At 39.1% G+C, this 23,071-nt stretch overlaps 1 protein-coding gene across 1 annotated transcript; it reads left to right on the plus strand.

Annotated features, from left to right (window-relative positions):
* The first annotated feature begins 473 nt into the window (after nucleotides 1-473).
* Nucleotides 474-22,794, plus strand: prdx1.S (peroxiredoxin 1 S homeolog). The gene is given in 6 exon segments (NM_001092016.1): nucleotides 474-491; nucleotides 9,813-9,933; nucleotides 12,999-13,152; nucleotides 13,250-13,372; nucleotides 15,722-15,852; nucleotides 22,442-22,794. Coding segments are annotated over 5 exon segments (600 nt in total). The 5' UTR covers nucleotides 474-491; nucleotides 9,813-9,827; the 3' UTR covers nucleotides 22,528-22,794.
* Nucleotides 22,795-23,071: the final 277 nt, after the last annotated feature.

Genomic DNA, 23,071 nt, shown 5'->3' on the forward strand with positions numbered 1-23,071 from the left:
CGGTATGTTATGTCATGTGACAAAATGCTATTAATTGTAACAGATAATATACTCAAGTGCAATTTATAAGAATAATATGTACAGTATACTTGTGTGTTACAAATTCTGACATGTAGTTGAGTATTTCAGCCCAGAAAACAATGAAAAGCACTTTCAGTCAGTGGCAACTACTCTTTCTCTCTGCCTCCTGTCACAAGTCTCGGTATGAAGTGGCAAACAAAAGCACAACCCGTGGTACTTTCTATACACACCCTTAATAAAGTTGTCTACTGTTTTATTTGCTCTTTATTAGTCTAAGAATGAAGGTGGTACAGCCCAGCCAATGAGGGGAGGGGAAGGCACAAGATGACAGGAGATGCTTCGGGAAGGAGAGGGGTGGGAAGAAGTGGAGCGGGCGGTGCTCGCGATATTTGCAGAATATAAAGCCCTTTCAAGGCTCTGCCGGTCTCCTCCTGCACTGCCTCATCTGATTGGGACAGCACCATCTCTATGTAAATTACACATCCTGCTCGCGCCGTTTCTCATTTTCAGCTGGGCCTTTCCATCTCTCACAGTCATTGGGGGGAGTGATGGGATTTGTAGTCCAGCAAGTTGAAATGTGAAATACCAGTGCCTAGTCGGTGTACTTCCTTCTTGGTCTTTTTATTCTAATCATACATTACCCCTATAATGCGCTAAAGATTTAAGTGTATTCCTGGAAACAGTGGCCCTCCTGCTGTAGTTCGACTCCCAGCATGCTGCGTGAAACTGTAGTGGAGGCTCAGATCCTAGTACAATAACCCGGTGGGGGTGTTCGGTGGGATTAGTGAAAAGCCTTGAATTTGGGCGGATGTGGGGCTTTACATAATCCAGTACATAGCGCCACAGCTTTACTTCTGCACCTGCATCTTCCTCGTGGTTTCGTCCCGGGTTGAGTTATTATCCTGTAATTCCGCGGCGCCTCGCACAGAGCTCGCATTGTTATACAGTACACTCCCTATTGAACGCGCTGCCCGGGCGCCAGCTCCCTCTGCGTGACAACGTCTAGCCTCCGGCGGCAACTGTGCTATCCATCTCATAAGCGAGATAACAAGTTAGACAGAGTTCTGCTCTGCTTGACATCTATCCAGTCACTGTAACTGAGCAACACTAGCACAGGCACGTACTGTATGAGGAGGTCCCGTCTAGCTGCTGCTGTCTAAACAGACCAGTAAAAATTGTACCTCAGTCATTCTAGTGTTTTATTAAGTGACGGTGGTTGCAAGTGTGGTTGTGTTCTTTTCAGAAATAAAGGGCCAAGTCTTGTCCCTAACGTGTATATTCCATGGCTGAAAGTGGCTTTATAGTGAATAAAGTATCCGCTCTTGTAAAATATAAGGATATTATAAGTTACCGAGGAGTTTCATGACCATATAAAAACACGAGGCTGAAGGCCGAGTGTTTTTATACAGGTCTTGGAACTCCAAAGAGGTAACTTCTAATATCCTCATATTTTGCAACTGGAGGTACTTTATTTATTATAATACACAAGTTTCAGTGTGACAGAAATGACATCAGAACTCACTGTTTATAACTGATGACATCAGAACTCACCGTTTATAAAGATATCATTTACAAGATATTGGTGGCTTTTGTGTATTATTGGGCTATATACCTACAGTGGTAATATGTTTACATTACATGCAGCATCTGTGTGCAACAGGTTGTCTGCAGACACATTTCTGTACCATTATCAGTATGCTGCCATGACACAAACTGCTAGTTTAGGACTAGGGTTGCCACCTGGCCGGTATTTTACCAGCCTGGCTGGTAAAAATTATGGTTGATTCTAATGTTGTTAATAGGGAAAAAAGATAAATATATAGGAAGGCCGGTATTTTTTCCCAGAAAAGGTGGCAACCCTAGGACTAGGCTCCAGAACACACACTGGTTGAGGTGATATTGTTTTTTTTCTGGCGTGCGAGTCTCATTGATTTGTCACTTCCCCTTTCCATATGAGTCTGGAGATGCTTCAGAAGAAATCTTGTGAAATGCATAGGAACCATCCGTAGTGTAAAAAAAAACAGATTTTGTTAGGAATAAAGAGGATATGGAATTATTTTGATGCCTGCTCTAGACACTACATTTGTTTCCTGCATCAGCTTTCCATTTTGAGCAGAAATAATTGGCTTATTGTCCATCATAAGAAATGCTGCACACACAGTGTGATGTCACCAAGTAACACTAAGGGGGTATAATTGGTATCATAAAGATCAACTAAAGTAGTGAGTGCATGTTTATGAATCAGTTGTACAGGCTGATACATTAGATAGCTTTAAGAAGGGGTTGGATGGCTTTTTAGCAAGTAAGGGAATACAGGGTTATGGGAAATAGCTCATAGTCCAAGTTGATCCAGGGACTAGTCCGATTGCCATTTTGGAGTCAGGAAGGAATTTTTCCCCCTCTAAGGCAAATTGGAGAGGCTTCAGATGGGTTTTTTGCCTTCCTCTGGATCAACTGGCAGATAGGTAGTTAAAAAAAAAAAAAAAGGTTGAACTCGATGGACATGTCTTTTTTCAACCTTACTTACTATGTTATCTGTTTCACATATAGCTTGCATAATTGTTGTCTTACAGATATGACTTTAGGTGAATAGTCAACTTTTTGTGTGTTTCTTAGCCTAAGCATTTTTTCAGCTGCAGCCAACAGTCACTTCCAAGCCAATTTGGAGAAACCGCACACCTCACAAACCCAAGCAGAGTTTCCTGGTGCTCGGTGGTAGGGGAATCGGCAACCGCCCAGACAAGGTACGTAGAAGGATCACCGGCACACAGGAGTTTAGTCATCAGGGCAAAGGGGTGTGCCCCGAAACGTTGCACTGCATTAATAAAATTGCAAGGGCTTGCCCTGCTGACTAAACTCCTGTGTGCCGGTGATCCTTCTACGTGCCAACACAGTCACTGACAGATTTCACTTGCTTTAACTGGCTCATTCCAGCATGAATCTGCAACTTGCAAATCACTACTGGCAAATAGCATGGCTATAAAAGAAAGTTATATATACACCCGTGGGGGGGGGAAACAATCCACTGCCCGACCATGTGTGCATGGATGTGCATGTGATAGGCATGGGATTAGACAGTCACAGTGCAAGTATGTATTTTTTGCACTGAGATCCACTCTTTGTGCTAATGGGCTGATCCTGTACATGTTGGCAACAGATCAGCTTTTCTTCACTGGTATAAACAGATCCTCTTTTCAGGTATTGTGATGAAATAGATCAACTGTTTCTATGTGATCCCCTTCCTGCCATAGCAACACATCCATGGCAACACATCCATGGTAAACCCTCGCTCACATGCATCTAAAGCCAATTGCTTATTAATGATTTCTGCCAGGCGCAGAATTGCTGCAAAGGATATGCATTCATAATTTACTGCATTGTGAAAGTCCTGGGAGAGGCAAGTGTCATGCTTTTCAAAGCAGTAAAACCAAATATTTGTTATCATGAGTTTCATACTAGAAATACCATCACAATCTCTTATGCAATTGCACAAAGTACAGGTTTTATTACCCTCATTACACACCTAAGTGGCAAGTTAGAAGTCCGTACTGTATTGACTTGTTTTGTTGTTTGTACTTCAGTGATGAAAGTTTGCAAGGTTGAAAGACCATTTTAGTGCAAAAGGTTCATGATGATTTACACAATATAAATACAGAAAAGTGCAAGTATAGACCTTTAAATCTTGAGCCTGCAAATTATTACTCGTACTGTATAACAGAACAGTTAGTATTTAGGCACTATATCAAGGAACTCTGTGCTGTCCTACAGGGGTGCTGCAGCTTCTGTGTACATGCATAAAAAACTGCTTCTATGAGTTTTAATGGGAAAATCGTGCATGACCATACAGCCACATAGTGTGATTCTAGATGAGGGCACTTAGACATGGGTGGGGTTCTTTTTGTTTTGCTCTTTTAAAATCGCACGATGAGTGGATAAAAACGCTTATATTGCATTTTTGTGATTTCAAAATACTTCACTCTTTATTATGAAGATGCAAAAAAAAAAAATCTGCATGTTTACTCCACTGCAATAAAAGAACACCCATGTGTACAAACAGGCAGAATATAATGGAATAAAATAGTGGATGTATTTAGGTGCACTCAAAATCTGTGCTTATCAAATGTGAAAAAACATCTGCAAGAGCCCTAAATATGGCAGTCTGCATGGCATAAATCTTTCTGTTTTAAGAATAATTTTGTTCATTAAAGGGGTTGTTCAACTTCAAACACTTTTTTTTTACTGTTTAGTTGGTTTCAGATAGATCACCAAAAATACTTTTCCAATCACTTTTCTATTTGTGACCTAATATTGAAGTATTAAGTTTAATTTTTCTAAAGCAGCTCTAGGAGGGGGAGTTGACAACTCTTTTAAAGGAGAAGCAAACATAAAGTTAAAAAAGCTGCCAGACTGAAACACTAAAGACAGGAACATTCAACTTACATTTTGAGAAAAGAGTAAAAAATAAAAGATGGAAAGCAATTAAAACAAGTCTTTGTTTATGATGAATAATCTGAAAACAATTGAACTGTAAAGTTTTTGGAAGGTGAACAACTCCTTTAAGGTCATGCTCAAATATTTTAGAATGTTGTGAAACTTCAATAAAGACACAAGCAGTCCTGTTCTTTAATTTAAATTTGTATGGCCACAGAACTCCTAAGAAACGTTATATATTTTACAGCACTGGGTGAAATGTTTTTTTTTTGTTTGTTTATTAATAATATGCATGTCTCAACAAGTCATGTTATAAGTGACATCATTAAAGAGATACTGTCATGGGAAAAAATTTTTTTTTCAAAACACATCCGTTAATAGTGCTGCTCCAGCAGAATTCTGCACTGAAATCCATTTCTCAAAAGAGCAAACAGATTTTTTTATATTCAATTTTTAAATCTGACATGGGGCTAGACATTTTGTCAATTTCCCAGCTGTCCCTGGTCATGTGACTTGTGCCTGCTCTTTAGGAGATATATAAAGTGGGAAGGAGCACACCAAAATGTCCAGGCAATGCCTTAGTTCATATGCAGATTTATTGAGTGCACAAGCTTTCGGGGTCAGAACCCCTTCCTCAGGTGCAATGTTCTGACCCCGAAAGCTTGTGCACTCAATAAATCTGCATATGAACTAAGGCATTGCCTGGACATTTTGGTGTGCTCCTTCCCACTTTATATATCTGTGCAATATTTGGCTTTGAGGCGGCCAGGGATACGGATGCACCCAGCAAGCAAGTAAGTGGTGTGCGGCTAAACACTATTGTTGATGCACTTTAGGAGAGAAATGCTTTCTGGCAGGCTGCTGTTTTTCCTTCTCAATGTAACTGAATGTGTCTCAGTGGGACATGGGTTTTTATTATTGAGTGTTGTTCTTATATCTACCAGGCAGCTGTTATCTTGTGTAAGGGAGCTGTTATCTGGTTACCTTCCCATTGTTCTTTTGTTTGGCTGCTGGGGGGGAAGGGAGGGGGTGATATCACTCCAACTTGCAGTACAGCAGTAAAGAGTGATTGAAGTTTATCAGAGCACAAGTCACATGACTTGGGGCAGCTGGGAAATTGACAATATGTCTAGCCCCATGTCAGATTTCAAAATTGAATATAAAAAAATCTGTTTGCTCTTTTGAGAAATGGATTTCAGTGCAGAATTCTGCTGGAGCAGCACTATGAACCAATTCATTTTGAAAAATTTTTTTTTCCCCATGACAGTATCCCTTTAAGCAACTGATTGCTTCTTTCAACAGTATTTGTTGGCTGTGGGGTGCCAAGTTCTAGTTGCTTACTTTAGATGCTTTCTTACAAAAAAATGCACAGGCCTGCCATACTCTTCCGGTTTCCCCATATCCTCAGCACTTTCGCAGAATAGTACCCAGAGCTGGTGAATTGTTGTGATAAGAGGAAGGCTGGCCCAGGTTTTAGCAACTTGGAATCCTCAAGTGATACGTATTCTTGTTTTCTCAAAGTATGGTTGATACATTTATGGCCATAACAATTGCCCTTTGGAAGAACGAAACACTTGCTGATTCCTGTGCAGTATATGCAATGAACTCTGACCTGAAGTTCAAGTTAATTAATGACTTAAAGTTGTTTAAAATTTGGATGTAAGTATGTGCATTGAGTGCACAATTTTGTGCTGACTCTTTGAACCCTTCTGGCACATCACACGCTGCCAAACATCGAAGCTACCTTTCTGCACATTGAAGTACCCTAATTACAATTATACTTTGTCTTGCCAAATCAAGTCCAATCTAGTCTTGACTGACCCTTGAATACCGTCTTTGGTAGACTCTGAAGTGCTAACTTGGTATAGAACAATGTAGAGATTCCTGTTGAACCACCTTCTCATCTGACACCCAACTTGCAATGACTTCATCTGAAGGTCAGGGAGTTCTTTCCAAGTAATTACAAGTTAGAAGTTATACAGTTCATGCTGCAATTCCGTGAAGCCTGGATTTTTACCATTGACTTGTGTGTTACACAAGGGATGTAAAATTGTGGTAGGATTTTTAGTTGTTATTCTGCTGGCAAATGCACATTAAATATTCAGATTTGTTGTTTGCAGTGGATGATAATATACTGGATAATGATAATATATATGGTTTTAGAAGTGCCACCTAATGTTCTGGGGTGGACACAGTCCGACTGTCACTGAAATAGCTACAAACACTGAAGATCTGTGAAATACAAAAGTTGTAATGCTTCCTTGTAGCCTTGCTGATATCCTTGAGCCTTGTACTCTTGTTCTAGGTTTTTTGCAGTTAAGCAAATGATTAGGCAAGTGAGACATGTTCTAATTTCAGCAGATGATCATATATACTAACAGAAAAAGTTTGGGAACCTCTCTTAATTCTTTGGAGTTTTGTTTATCATTGGCTAAGCTTCCAAAGTAGCAACTTCCTTTTAATATATAACATTCCTTATGGAAACAGTAATATGTCAGCAGTCAAAGTTTATTGGATTAACAGAAAATATGCAATATGCATCATAAAATTAGACGGGTGCATAAATTTGGGCACCCCAACAGAGATATTACTTAGTTGAGCCTCCTTTTGCAAATGTAACAGCGTCTATAGCGTTTGAGTGTCTGGATTCTGGATGGCGGTATTTTTGACCATAAATCCATACAAAATCCTTTTCAGTTCAATTTGATGGCTGACGAGCATGGACAGCCTGCTTCAAATCATCCCATAGATTTTCGATGATATTCAAGTCAGGGGTCTGTGACGGCCATTCCAGAATATTGTACTTTTGCCTCTTGTTGGAATATCCAACCCCTATGTAACTTCAACTTTGTGACTGATACTTGAACATTATCCTGAAGAATTTGTTGATATTGGGTTGAATTCATCCAACCCTCGACTTTAACAAGGGCCCCAGTCCCTGAACTAGCCCCACAGCATGATGGAACCTCCACCAAATTTGACAGTAGGTAGCAGGTGTTTTTCTTGGAATGCGGTGTTCTTCTTCCACCATGTAAAGCGCGTTTTGTTATGACCAAATAACTAAATTTTTGTCTCATCAGTCCAAAGCACTTTGTTCCAAAATGTCTGTGGCTTCTCTAAATGAGCTTTAGCATACAACAAGCAACTCTGTTTGTGGCATGAGTGCAGAAAGGGCTTCTTTCTCATCACCCTGCCATACAGAAGTTCTTTGTGCGAATTGCGCTGAATTGTAGAACAATGTACTGATACACCATTAAGATGTTCTTGCAGGTCTTTGGAAGTGATCTTTGGGTTGTCTGTAACCATTCTCACAATCTTCTGCATATGCCGCTCATCTATTTTTCTTGGCTTGCCAGACCTGGGTTTTCAGCAACTGTGCCTGTGGCCTTCCATTTCCTGATTACATTCCTTACAGTTGAAACGGACAGTTTAAACCTCTGAGATAGCTTTTTGTAGCCTTCCCCTAATCCATGATACTGAACAATCTTTGTTTTCAGGTCTTTTGAGAGTTGCTTTGAGGATCCCATGCTGTCACTCTTCAGAGGAGAGTCAAACAGAAGCACAACTTGCAATTGGCCACCTTAAATAAATTTTCTCATGATTGGACACACCTGCCTTGAAGTTCAAGGCTTAACGAGCTAATCCAACCAATTTGGTATTGCCACTAATCAGTATTGAGCAGTTACATGCATTCAAATTAGCAAAATTACAAGGGTACCCACATTTTTGCACAGCCAGTTTTTCACATTTGATTAAATTTCATACAACTGAATACTGCTTCACTAAAAATCTTTGTTCAGAAAACTCCCCAGTACTCTGATGTTCCTGGGAAATGAAAGACATACCGCTGTTATCTTTGTTGAAAGTGGATTAAATTATTTCCAGGCTAAGAGGGGTTCCCAAACTTTTTCATATGACTGAATCTGGCGAGAAGGAGATTTCCATGCAATTCTGAATGTTTAATGGTTAATATGTGGGTCCAACTATTTGTATAGCCTATTTATAATTGTATTTATAAAGCTGTAGCATTTTAAAGGGATACTGTCATGGGAATTTTTTTTTTTCAAATTGAATCAGTTAATAGTGCTGCTCCAGCAGAATTCTGCACTGAAATCCATTTCTCAAAAGAGTAAACAGATTATTTATATATTCAATTTTGAAATCTGACATGGGGCTAGACATATTGTCAATTTCCCAGCTGCCCCAAGTCATGTGATTTGTGCTCTGATAAACTTCAATCAATCTTTACGGCTGTACTGCAAGTTAGAGTGATATCATCCCCCTCCCTTTTTCCCCCAAGCAGCCAAACAAAAGAACAATGGGAAGGTAACCAGAGAGCAGCTCCCTAAAGGTCCCCATAGACGCGACGATTCTTCTTGCCGAACGACCGATTTTAGGGAAGCCCGACCAATCCTTCGAAATTATCGTGCGGTTAGTGGTATTCGAACGATCGTACATCTTACGATTTTTCGGCCGACATCTGTCGGGAAATTGATCGGACAGGTCAAAAAATCTTTGTCGGTCCCAGTGCAATCTCTCTATGTTTGCAGGGCCAAGCAGGCAGCTCCCCTTTGTTTTCCTGGTAAATTGGTCCTTTTAGTTGATGGTAGATTCGTACGATCGTTCTGAGAAGATCGTGGTCTCACGATCAGGATCTGATCTTTTAAAAATCTCAACATCTATGGCCAGCTTAACACAAGATAACAGCTGCCTTGTTAGATCTAAGAACAACACTCAATAGTAAAAACCCATGTCTCACTGAGACACATTCAGTTACATTGAGAAGGAAAAACAGCAGCCTGACAGAAAGAATTTCTCTCCTAAAGTGCAGGCACAAGTCACATGACTGGGGGCAGCTGGGAAATTGACAAAATGTCTAGCCCCATGTCAGATTTCAAAATTGAATATAAAAAAATCTGTTTGCTCTTTTGAGAAATGGATTTCAGTGCAGAATTGTTCTGGAGTAGCACTGTTAACTGATGTGTTTTGAAAAAAAACATGTTTTCCGATGACAGGATCCCTTTAAACAACATCAAGCTTCCACTTAACCTATTTAAATGTATGTGTGGGAAACAAAAAAGAAGCTCTGGTTGTGCTGTTTCATAAACTGCAAAAATTGTACTTCAGTGGACTTGAGAAAGTATGTTGAAGTGTATGGGAACAAAGCTATGGTATAATTAATACAATTGCATATATCTTGTGCAATGTAGTACTAAAACTTCAGGCTGTACTGCTGCTCTTAAACTTGATAATTGCATACAGCGATGGATACTGAACAAATCTGTTATGCAGTCTAATTTGTAGGAGAAAATTTTTTATACCTATTTCACTGATTTTTTTTTTTTTTTTTCTCCCCCTAGACCTAGACCTTTACAATGTCTGTCGGAAATGCAAAAATTGGACAGCCTGCACCAGACTTCACAGCTCAGGCAGTGATGCCAGATGGACAATTCAAAAATCTTAAAATTTCAGACTACAAAGGTTTGTTATTTTGGCTAATCTGTTGGGGGTGGGGGTATGTGTTTTTTTGTTTTTTAAGAATTAAAATTGTTGGAGACTGCAGTGTCTAAAGGTGGCCATATACTGAAGGATCTGAAGGACCATGAAATGGGCATTGGGTTGATCTGATCATTTGGCCCTTGGAATTGGTCAGCAGTTGTTAGTATGTTTGTTGGTTCAACACCCAAATGAACTGACCCCCAGTTATACTCTATTGATTTTTTTTTTAGTTTTATTACCCATTCTATAGCAGAAATTTCTGATTGAGGCAATGCAGCCCTGTTTTCTTGACCAGTCTTCTTTCCTTTTGGCTAATGTTTTATGTATTCCCAATCTGTCCCTCAAAGACAACCTGAGGTAGTTGTTCGTTAAGACTTCATTCCATTGCAGGTTACTATTGGGCACTGTAAAAATGTTAATAAAAAAGGTATGGGATGGTTTGCAAATTATGGAAACCCTATATTTAATTGCATATCAGATGTTGAAACTGAGAAATATTACTGTTTCTGAAAAAGATATGCTTGTTTTGAATCTGATGCCATAAATTTGTTTTAAAAAAGTTGACAGGGGTACAGTATTTTACCCACTGTGTTGCACCAGCTCTTCTTTTAAAGGGATTCTGTCATGAATTACACTGTTTACACTACAAATAATCCATTCTACCATATTAAATATCATTCCTGAACCAGCAAGTGTATTTTTCTAAGTTGTAATATTGATGTGTAGGCAGCCATCTAAGGTCACTTTGCCTGGTCGTGTGCTTTCAGAAAGAGCCAGCACTTGGATAGAACTGCTTTCTGGCAGGCTGTCACACTGAACTGTTCCTTTATGGGTATATCTTAATATAACAACTTTATGAGTGATAAGTGATATCCCTGCAGTGAGCACCAACCATTTGTTTTTTTTGGTGTGCTACCATCATTAATGTGGACATGGTCGTGTGGTAACATGGGTGTGGTTTAAAAACAGGGAGTGGCTAACCCTGGCTTCCATTATTGGCCCTCCACCATGTAGGCCAGAAATATTCAGGCTCTCGGTACCACAGAAGTTGGACAGCAGTGCTGTAAGGGGATCATATAATAATCTCTCATGCTTTACCAGTGGGTCCTTCCAGCTGACATGTGGGCACCCATTCTGATTAGAAGAATTAGGTTTCCTCTAAATATTCAGAAGGTTTTTTTTACAGTGAGAGCTGTAACAATGTGGAATTCTCTCCCTAAATCAGTTGTATTGGCTGATACATTAGATAGCTTTAAGAAGGGGTTCTTGGCCTTGCACTACCCTGATCTCTACAGGGGTTGGATGTCTTTTTAGCAAGTAAGGGAATACAGGGTTATGAACGATAGCTCATAGTACAACTTGATCCAGGGACTGGTGCGATTGCCATGTTGGAGTCAGAAAGGAATTTTTCCGCCTCTGAGGCAAATTGGAGAGGCTTCAAATGGGGTATTTTGCCTTCCTCTGGATCAAGTAGCAGTTAGGCAAGTTTACATAGACTTAAAAGGTTGAACTTGATTGATGTGTCTTTTATCAAGCCAACTTACTATGTTATGAACTGTGTGCAGTTAGCCCGAAGGTCCTTCTCCTTAGAATGGATAATGTGACCTCCACTCTTTCCAAAAAGAATTTCATATTTTGCCAGACCACAGGGCAGCTTTTCAGTTTCTCAGTAATCTAAAATAAGTTTGGGCCCAGAGAAGGCGGTGGTATGGATCATGTTTACATATGTTTTTTTCTTTGCATGCAAGGGTTTTAACATTCATTTAATAACTATGACAAACTGTGTTTTATAGACAAGTTGTTTGAGTATTTCTGAACTTGTGCAGTAGTTTCCACTACAGAATCAGGCTTCTTTTAATGCAGTTCCGTCTAAGGGGCAAATTCACTAAGATGCGAAGTTGCGCCAGGCGCAACTTCGCCACACTTCGCCAGGCGTAGTTTCGCCAGGGCTCCGCAAATTCACTAAAATCCGAAGTTGCGCACAGGGGTAGCGTAAGGTTGCGAAGTTGCGCTAGCGTTGATTCGCTATATAAAGCGAAGTTGCGCTAGCGAAGGCTAATTTGCATACAGCGCGAAATTCAAATTTCAATGGAGGAACACGTATCTGCACTACAAATGCCTAGAAAACCTTCAAATCAGCAAATAAAAATTTTATTTTGCCCTACACATGTGCCCACTGTTTAGGTAAGTTGCCATGAGTCAGGAAATATAGGGGGGAGGAAGGGGAGCCCCAAAAAATTTTTGATCTTTTTCAGCCTATCACCCATCATGTAGAAAACACGCCAGCGTTTTTTGGGACTTAGAAAAAATTTTGACTTTTTTTTAAACAATCCCTATCTACTCTATTGCGCTTCGCCAGGTCTGAGGTGGCGAAGGAAGTCTAGCGTAAAAGGTAGCATTCAGTACACTGCGCAAGTTAGTGAATTTGCGTAGTTTCGTCGCTAGCGAAGATTCTCCTGGCGTAAGTTTGCAAAGTAACACTAGCAAAACTACGCCAGCGTTCGTTAGTGAATTTGCGCAGTAGCGAAAATGCCAAACGCTAGCGAATTAACGCTAGCGTTCGGCGCTTCGCGTCTTAGTGAATTTGCCCCTAAGAGCCTGAAGATTATGGCCATCAAGTATTGGCTTTCAGCCTTGTCCCTTGTGTCACAGAGTGGGGGTACACTCCCCTTCATTATCCCAGAGTCCCGGCCTTTCTAGGAGCTCTTTATATCGCCAAACATGTTACCAACCTGTTGCCAAAAGGCAAGATGTTCCTAACATTACACAACCATTTTCAGTCTTTTTTTGCCCTTGTCCTAACTTTTGGGAAATGTGTTGTAGGCATCAAATTCAAAATGAGCTTATATTTTTCTGAAGACAATAAAACTCTTAATTCTGACATTTGATGTGTTGTCATTGTACTATTTGCAATTCAATTTAGAGTTTAAATAATATATTTAAACATATTTTTTTTAATGTGCATTTCATGCAGTATACTTTTTTTTTTTATTTAGTGATGTTGAACTTTTAGTTTTTAATTCTGTTACATCTTTCTTCATCCACAGGAAAGTATGTTGTATTCTTCTTTTACCCTCTGGATTTCACATTTGTGTGCCCCACTGAGATCATAGCTTTTAGTGACCGGGTTGAGGAATTCAAGAAGATTAACTGTGAGGTTATTGGTGCATCAGGGGACTCTCATTACTGTCATTTAGCCTGGTATGCTTCCATTAACAAATAAGTCATAAATAAATCAGCTGATCTCTCCTGCAGCATTTTCATCATGTTTGTGAACAAACGATTGCTTCCTTCGCAGGATTAACCAACCCCGCAAGGAAGGTGGTTTGGGCCAAATGAAAATACCACTTGTGGCAGATGTTCAGCATACTATCGCTAAGGACTATGGTGTTTTCAAAGAGGATGATGGAGTTTCATTTAGGTAAGGTTAATACCTAGGTGTCTAATATTCCCGAATCTGCCCGTGTGGCCAGACCCTTAAAGGGCCAGAGTATGATGAATCGAGTTTGGATAATTAACTATTCGAATTTGAGAGTTTTGACCATAAAAAAAAAGAGAATTTGAATTTTTAATTCAACACTTAATAAATTATTAATTTATTGTCATTCAGTTCGTGAAATCCTTTCATGTAGGTTTGTCTGCTCTCCCATTCGTTTAGCTATTTATTATTAACTACTATTCTATCCAGTAAAATTCTGCTCTTTTAATATAGGTAATGGCACATGGGGCTAGTTCGGCACTTTAAAAGGATACTGTCATGGGGAAAAAAATTAATCATTTAATAGTGCTGCTCCAGCAGAATTCTGCACTGAAATCCATTTCTCAAAAGAGCAAACAGATTTTTTTATATTCAGTTTTGAAATCAGACATGGGGCTAGACATATTGTCAATTTCCCAGCTGCCCCAAGTCATGCGACTTGTGCTCTGATAAACTTCAATCACTCTTTACTGCTGTACTGCAAGTTGGAGTGATATCACCCCCCTCCCTTTTCCCCCCCCAGCAAAACAAAAGAACAATGGGAAGGTAACCAGATAGCAGCTCCCTAACACAAGATAACAGCTGCCTGGTAGATCTAAGAACAACACTCAATAGTAAAAACCCATGTCCCACTGAGACACATTCAGTTATATTGAGAAGGAAAAACAGCAGCCTGCCAGAAAGCATTTCTCTCCTAAAGTGCAGGCACAAGTCACATGACCAGGGGCAGCTGGGAAATTGACAAAATGTCTAGCCCCATGTCAGATTTCAAAATTGAATATAAAAAAATCTGTTTGCTCTTTTGAGAAATGGATTTCAGTGCAGCATTCTGCTGGAGTAGCACTATTAACTGATGTGTTTTGAAAAAAACAAGTTTTCCAATGACAGTATCCCTTTAAGGGTTCTGTTATTTTTTAGTAGGCCAAAGTCACAGTCCTAATATGCCTGAAACCATCATCCCCATAGACTTGAATGGAAATTGCCAAAGAAGCCCTTGTATCAGTGCTTGTAAGGTGATAGAAGTCTGGATACTGTACATATCAGCATTAAGCCTATGGGGGCTAATTTAGGCTACTAAACATACATCTTAATGCCCAAAGTAGCCCTGTGTGCCATTACCCTAATGGAGTAGTGGATTTTTTAAGTTCAATTCTCCCTTTGCTGTCCTACCTTGCTTTGGTAAGGTCAGCAAATGGTCATTCTCCTCAGTTCTTACCCAAACTGGCCTTCAGGCTGATCCCCACAGTTTGGGAACCACAGCCCTTTACCTTGACTGAGAATTAAAATAGGCCCTGGCATTTCAAGTACACTGAAACTTAAAACAGCCCCACACAGCTCACTAAAGAGTGAATATCTATGGCATATTTAAGCAGCACCAATCTACAGATTTCCAGTCCCAACCTGCACAGCCCTAAAAGCAAAGTTAATTTAAGTTTAAAGTACAATTTTAAGCAGAGAATAGAAGTTACTGAAAAAATCCATTTAAATTTACACAAAGCTGTTAGTTACTAATACTAGTATTTGTTGCTCTATATCACTTAAGTGCAAAAGATCATTTATCCCTGATATATAATTGTCGAAAAGTTCCCAGATTTTTGGTGGTAAATATCTTTTCAATTATAATTGAACTATAATTGTATGTTTTAGCTGTCTCTAAATTGTGTTTTTGTGTTACAAATTACCTGTAGCAGAGATTGAAAAAGACATGTAATTTAACGTGGGCACAATTGCAACAATTAACTTTTAATAATAAAAAAACAAACATTTTTTTTATTGGGACACATGTAGGGGCAGATTTATCAAGGGTCGAATAGCAAATTCGAATTTTCGAGTTTCAAAATTCACACATTAGAATTTTTTATACCCCTATCTGAATGTGAATTTGAATGAATTTTTAGTTACAAAATTATGATTATAGAATTGAAAAGCCACCATACCAAGGTAAAACCCATATGGCGGTCCCTAACTGTTTAACTCTGGTCATAATACTCAAATGCTAAAGCCTCCCGGCATAAGAGCATTACCTGAAATAGAGGTCTCCCGACCTGGACATTGGTTTCAATCACAGGACTTAGTCCTCCCCCACCATTAGCTTTCAAAGGAGAGAGATAACCTAGACCACGGCATCGGTTCCATGAGATTAATCCTCTGGAAACTGCCCAGACCAACACCCATTACCAAAGGCATGGGGCCACCATGTAAAGGGACGGGTGTGGGGGCCTGCCCTGCAGCATAGCTGCTAAACTTAAGAAAAAAAAGAACTAATTATTGTATTTTTTTTTTTTCTGACAGAGGTCTCTTTATTATCGATGAGAAAGGCATACTGAGACAGATAACAATTAATGACTTACCTGTTGGGCGCTCTGTTGATGAGACTCTGAGACTTGTACAGGCTTTCCAGTTCACAGACAAATATGGAGAAGGTGGGTTCGCCCTCTGCCAGACTATAACTATGACTAAGTAACCTCCCAGTTCTAGACAAGCATTAACTTACTGAAGGTGGTAATGGTGATTTAATATTCTATTGTGTATATTTGTTTGACATATAGTTTGTTGACTTAACTTTCCATTTGCATTGCAGTACATCATTTGACAACTGTACCACTGTCTGTCTGTAATTTTTCCAGATAAAGCTGAGTGGGTTACACAGCTCACTGAAACAAGTGAAAGCCCTGTGGTAAAACAGATTTTAAGAGGCTTGCTTTGATATGCAATCTCTCAACAATGAGATAATTGTGCAGATTTAATATATATTTTTGTGCCAGAAATTCCATTCCGAAATATCAATCTCTGTCCTCAAGGGCTTCCTAATCGTCTCTATTTCTGTCAGTTTGCATATACATGTTTGTATACATGTGTTTAACACCAGCAAGCCTTTAAGTAGTAGTTGACCTAGAGATCCCAGCACTCCCAGCAGGGCTACATATATATGTGTAATCTTTTACATAGCATGATATAGGCCCCATAATTCTGGCATGTTACAGTTGAAGTGCAAGGGGAACACTTTTTATTTAAATTCATGGATATATTCTTAAGACTTGCAACTTAATACATAAATAAAACATTCTAATACATATATAAAACCTAAATTTAATTTAAGACGCTTAATAGTTATGCTGACGCAGCACAGATGCCAGTGCAAAACAAAATACAAAGAAATGTATATAGGGAGGTGCTCACTCCAGATTCCTCTTATAGGAAAAGTGTGAAGCAATTTCCAATGAAGCAGTCTCTGCAAAGCCAATGTGCTCAGGCACCTGAACAACAGGGCATGCACCAAAAAGTTTGCCAGGACCTCTTATAAATAAAATGTATTTCTGAGCTTATTTGCTTTGTGGATAATGTCTCCTTGATGGTGGGGGAGATTGATACAAATCAATCTTCTATGACGGGTTATATCCTGTGCACACCTTATCAGTTTGTGTGGCTGCGTACTAATTCATATGTAATGAAATTGAAAGAAAATGCCAAAAAACTGCAAAAAATTATGTACATAAAGAGCTGCCTTTTTCACTTAAGTGTAATTCATGTAAAATATGTCTTGTGCCTTTATATGGTCACAGAACCCCTCAGTGACTTCTAATATCCTTATCATTTACATTAGGGAGTACATTATCCCTTATAATACATGAGTGATACTCCCAGTTCCCTGTATAACCCAGCCTGCAGTCTTGTGCCTTTATATGGTCAGTGACTTCTAATATTCTTATCATTTACAGTAGGGGGTAAGTAAGAGTATAGATGTGCAGGGTAATTATATAACAAGGAATGTGTATATAAACGGTGTGGTGTGTAACACTGTAAATGTGTCTGTGTGACTACATAGGTATGCAGTGAGCGTGCAACACGGTAGAATGCAGATAGGGTGCACCTGTAATAGGGGGTTAATGTGTGGCTGTACACAAATGTGTAACAGTAGATGTGCATATTGTGTGTCAAATTTGCATGCAATAGGTGAGTGTGTAACAGCATGCAGACGTGTAAGGACTCTAGTTATTATTCTCATGTTAGTCAGTGTTGTACGTGGCTGGTTCCTCGGGAATAACCCACAGAAGTGCAAACACTCAGCCAGCCACAGATGTTGGTTTTGACACACACATACTGTACATAGGGTTGCCATCTGGCCAGTATTTTACTGGCCTGGCCGGTAAAAATTATGGTTGATCCCAATGTTATTAATAGGTAATAAAGATAAATATTTAGGAAGGCCTGTATTTTTTTTCAGAAAAGTTGGCAACCCTATACCCCCCCAGCAGTGGCAGTGGACAAACGGAGGCACATGCAGCGATACACTGTGTCCCTCACTGTCAGAGTTGGGGTTTTTTTTTTGAGTTGTGTGCAAAGAGGGATGATTATTGTACTACAACTCCCAGAATTCAACAAACAGACCCTTTCCCCTCTTTTACCTGAGCTGAGTCTCCCTCGGGCAGGGGCTTCTCCAGTTCCCTCTGTGAGGCTCAGCCTGTCCCCAACTGTCACCTAGCAGATCATAACAGAGCTGGGATGGGGCCTTTTGGCTGATCAGACCAGGCTCCATGCCGATCCCATCCCGCCCTGATCCCTAGGCTGGTAAAAAACTAAATCCAAGATGGCCGTGTGTTCCACAGCAGAACGCACGGCCCTTCACCAAAAGCACGAGCAGCGGTGGCAGCAGGGAGGCAAAGTGGGTGGTGGAGAACTTCAGGGCTCTAGGCCCCCACATTAGTTACTCCACTGTATACTCCATGTATATGTATGTATGTGTGTGTATATATATATAGATAGATAGATAGATAGATAGATAGATAGATAGATAGATAGATAGATATACACACAACAAACAAGGGAAAGTTGTGCTCACCACTTATTTTTAAAAACCATTAGGCGGGGTGCAATGAGGTTGTGACCACAAAATACATATAGACAAATAAATACATATATAAAAAAATACAAGAGTCCTCTGCACTCAACCCATTATCAATATATTTAAGACAGACATTTTGTGCATACTGCTACTGAAAAAATGCCTTACCCTTTAAACAAAACAGGGATTGTTTGTCCATATATTGCAATATATTTAGGCTGGCCAACTACGTCAGTCATCCCATATCTGGCCAGTCCTATGCTATGCAACTTACTAGCTGCTTTCAAAGTATTCTTAATGAATCAGATGAAAATTGAGTCAAGTGAAAGCACTCACGGCATTGACCCTTCAAATATATATCAAAGTATTTTTATTAGTGCATGTTGCATCAACGCATTTCAACTCACATGGAGCCGTCTTCAGACTTTGTATAAAGTATCATGTGAGTCGAAACACGTTGATGCACCATGCACTAATAAAAATACTTTGAATATATATATATAAAATATATAAAATTAGTTATTAAATGTGGCATAAAATATACTTCATTAGACTGTATTATTTAATAAACACCACATTTCTTATGAAGAGCGTATCATATCAGTTTAACTTCCCTATTAAAGATTAGCATACCAGATGCAGCCTGGGTTTATCTGAATTATCAGTGTCCCAACCAACAGATTGGTTTGGCTATCCATGTGATGGCAAAATAGGTATTTAAATCTAAATATGGCCATGCTAAACCTACCTGCAGAAAAGAGGCAGCAGCAGTTAAGATATTTTGTTTGTGAACAGACCTTCTATGAACCGATCACAGAATTGCATATCCAAGGTGTCATACATGCCCAGACAGGATAAAAAATAAACCAAATCTGACAGTATAGGACCACTCTTGCTTTATTGGCTTGCAAATCTAATTTGTCAATGGCTCTTGAGGACTGAATATTAACAGATCTAATTCCTGGGGAAAATTCAGAGCTAATTTTGAACCCTATCTTACTTACATGTTTCATGCCACCAAAGCTTTCTGTAGCTATTCTCCATCTTCTGATCTTGTTAGGCCATCTTTGTGCAAATAGTCATTGTGCTCAGGGCTGCTGTTAAGAAGCTAAGTTAGGGCGTTGTTAAAAAGGATAAAAGCATAAGCTGAAAGTGCGGTTACATCTCTCATAGTAGCATATGCTTCAGGGCTGGCTATTTCATTTGGATGCAGAATTCACTTGTTCCTATGCTCCTGTGTGATCTGAATATGAATAAATTACTAGATTTTACTAACTTGTCAATTTTTATATCAAGTATTTTGTGAGTTGGTCCTTTAAAGGAGACCTAAACGTCCCTCCTTAAGAGAAAGCCCCCATTCTCCCCCCTCCCCACATAGTCCACTATTTTTTTTTTTTTTTTTTAAAAAGTCTCGCTAAATGTCACACAGACCTCTCCATGCAAAGAAGCACAGCAGAGCTCACGGCACCATCTTTGGATCCTTTTTTTTTCCTTTTTTTTTTCTGTTTTTTACAGAACTTCCGGCGTATGCATAGTAGGCGTGAATACTAAACTGGCTCTAACTGCGCATAAGAAAAAAGCTTAGGGTCAGCTGTCATTTAGTGAACGTATCCAAAGATACTCTGCATGAAGAGGTCTGTGTGTATTGGACTATGTGGAGGTGGGGATTGGGGACTCTCCCTATTGGGGGAGGGGTTAGTTCTTCTTTAAACTCGCAGCAGCCTAGAACTTTTGCTGTGAATTGGCAGAAAAGAATATGGAGAGTTAATGGGGCATAGATTGTTAGTGCCAAATAGCTGTGGTGGCCTTGAGCTGGTACAGAATCGCAAAACACATGTAATTAAAGCAGTTGTTCACCTTCCAAACACTCGGTTCAATTGTTTTCCAGCTTATTCACCAAAAAACAGACTCTTTTTGGTTGCTTTCCGTGTTTATTTTTGAACATTTTTTCCAAAATTAAAGCTTAAAATTCCTTTCTCTAGTGATTGTCTGGCAGCTCAGTAATTCACTGGCAGATTCTGGACTGTTACAGGGCCAAAATAAGAAATTATAAACTGTCCAAAACTGATACATAAGTATATACGAGTCAGTAACCCCACTACCAGAGCTGCTTCAGGAAGTCAAAAGAAGGTAAAAAATTACTTTAAATGTCAATATTAGAGAAATGGTCACAAATAGAAGGCAAAATAATTGGGGGAAGAAAGTTTATTTCTGGTGAAATATCTGAAAATAACAACTGGTGTGTTGGAAGGTGAACAACTTCTTTAAGGTCTAGATTAATTCTGTGTTGAGTTTAAATTCTTGAGTTTAAGTAGTAATTTGCATGAATGCAGTTCATCACAAAATTCTGTAATCTGAATGAATACAATTTTAAGCATGAACTAAATGTAATTATAAGTAAATTTCCAATGTACTTTAATTTCAAAAATTTAAATAATTTAACAGTAACATTAAATATAATTGATACTAAAAAGCAGTATTTATCCCTTTTTGATGCCTGAGTATGACTTTATTTTAAAGCATTTTTACAGGAGCCTATTTTCCAGGTCATTTATGAACTGATTTGCAAACATTATTTTAGTAGTTAGAGCCAGAGCCAAGAGTGTAGACATTGAACAACCAAACCGATATTGCTTTTATTAGCAGTTACATTTACAGATAACCTAAGAGAACATATTTATGGTTAATGGTTTTAGAAGACTGTTTTTCCCAAAGCAAGACATCACCAGACAGACAAACCACAAAACGCAAGTTTTCTTTGAAAGGAGAACTTGCTTTTTGACACACCGAGGGGCAGATTTATCACTGTTGAATAGAAATTCAATTGTTTTTTTTTTTTTATGTTTAAAACTGTCAAATTCAACTAGGGATTCAAATTCCATCCGAGTTTTTAAAAAAAAAAAAATTATATTTGAGATTCATCATACACTGGCCCTCTAAGAATTTGAATTAGACTATTCGCCACCTAAAACCTGCCAAATTGCTGTTTAAAGGGGAAGGAAACCCTTTTGGTGCAAATCGCCAACCTCCCTCCCCGGGCAAATGCCCCTCCATGCAGGTCCTCTCTTGCCGAGTTTACGGGGCGCCATCTTCGTCCGATTGCCCTTCTTCCTGTATTTGGTGGCGCATGCGCAGTAGGAGGCATTTTCCGGTTGGATCTACTGCGCATGCGCCGAAGGTCACAAAGTTTCTGAAAAAAAGAAATCGGAAACTTTGTGAAATTCGGGCGCATGCACAGTAGATCCAACCGGCAAATGCCTCCTACTGCGCATGCGCCGCCAAACGCCGATCAGTACAGGAAGAAGAGCGCATGGACAAAGATGCGACCCGTGAACTCGGCAAGATAGGACCTGCACAGAGGGGTGACTAACAAGTTAGGGGTATTTGCCCGAGGGATAGGGGTTTTGCGCCGAAAGGGTTTCCTTCTCCTTTAAGTCAATGGGTGACGTCCAGTGATTAATTTGGAGCTGTTCGCAGCCTTCCTGACATTCAAGTTTTTTTTTCGTAGAATAAAACTCGAATTCAGTTTTTAAAATTCTAATCTAATTCGATTTGATTATTTATTTATTTTTTACGGTCGATCCTATTCACCCGATTTTTAAAAAAAAAAAATAGATTTTTATAATACATTTATAATAATATATATAATACATTGAATTTCGAGTTCATGGGAGTTTAAAAAAAAAAAAAAAACCCCACATGAGTTCGACTCTTGATAAATGTGCCTCCAAATCTTCCCATTGCCAGTATCTAGATATGTAGCAAGCTGCACAAGTCAGGGTCATGCATATTCTTATACCCCCGAGATGCAGTATCTGAGAGGTTTAAATATTGTGTTAATGATGACTGCATTGTGCCATTCTTCATACCTGGTGATTAAAAAATAAGATAATTAAGCACTAGGATGTTTACAGAACAGAAGGACCACTATATGTACACTATAAATCCAGCATATGTGTTTACAAAGACCTCTAAGTGGTAAACAGAACATTCTCTGGATTAGCTGTGCACTTGCAGATGGGTGAGTTGAAACACACGATTGTTTCTATGTATGACTTTTTATATATTATACTGTATATATAAAATGTGTGTGTGATATTTCCAAGCTACCATTTAAGTTACATTAAGAGAGTTTCTAGCAACTCATCTGTTACATTCTTTTTTTGTAGTCTGCCCCGCAGGATGGCAGCCAGGAAGTGACACCATCACGCCAGATGTCCAAAAGAGCAAAGAGTACTTCAGCAAGCAGAAATAAAGAGCGGAGATGCTGTCCACTGTAACCGATATTTTGTCTTTCATGTGGTACAAGTTAACCATTTTAAGAACCTATTTTTCTTAAATGTGTAATATTCACTGGACATACTTGTACATGGCGAGTGATGAATGGGCATTTACTTTGGACTAGCTGGTTGTAAGGCAGCTGTGCTTATTTACATCTAATCGTAGCAAACCATTTCTGGGTAGAAATAATCCTCACAACTTTGACTTTTGAAAAACTATTAAAGGTATTGTTCCAATAGAATACTGAATGTTTTTATCATTTATCAGGCATCTGGATTTACTAGAAGCAAGGAATAACCTGTTGCTTCAGGTTAATACCAAGATAATTTAGAAAATTATCCCCCCCCCTCTCTTTGTGACATTCTCATAAAACAATATTAATGACTGTTTCCCATGAATGAAGACGGTTGGCTTGATGGAGAGGTCAATTTGCAGAGCAAACGGCATAACTGCAATATCTAAGTAACTACGATCAATCAAAGCACCAAGGTTTCACTTTACCAGACCACTTAAAAATG

Source organism: Xenopus laevis, chromosome 4S (genome assembly GCF_017654675.1).
Source record: "Xenopus laevis strain J_2021 chromosome 4S, Xenopus_laevis_v10.1, whole genome shotgun sequence".
Taxonomy (NCBI): Eukaryota; Metazoa; Chordata; class Amphibia; order Anura; family Pipidae; genus Xenopus; species Xenopus laevis.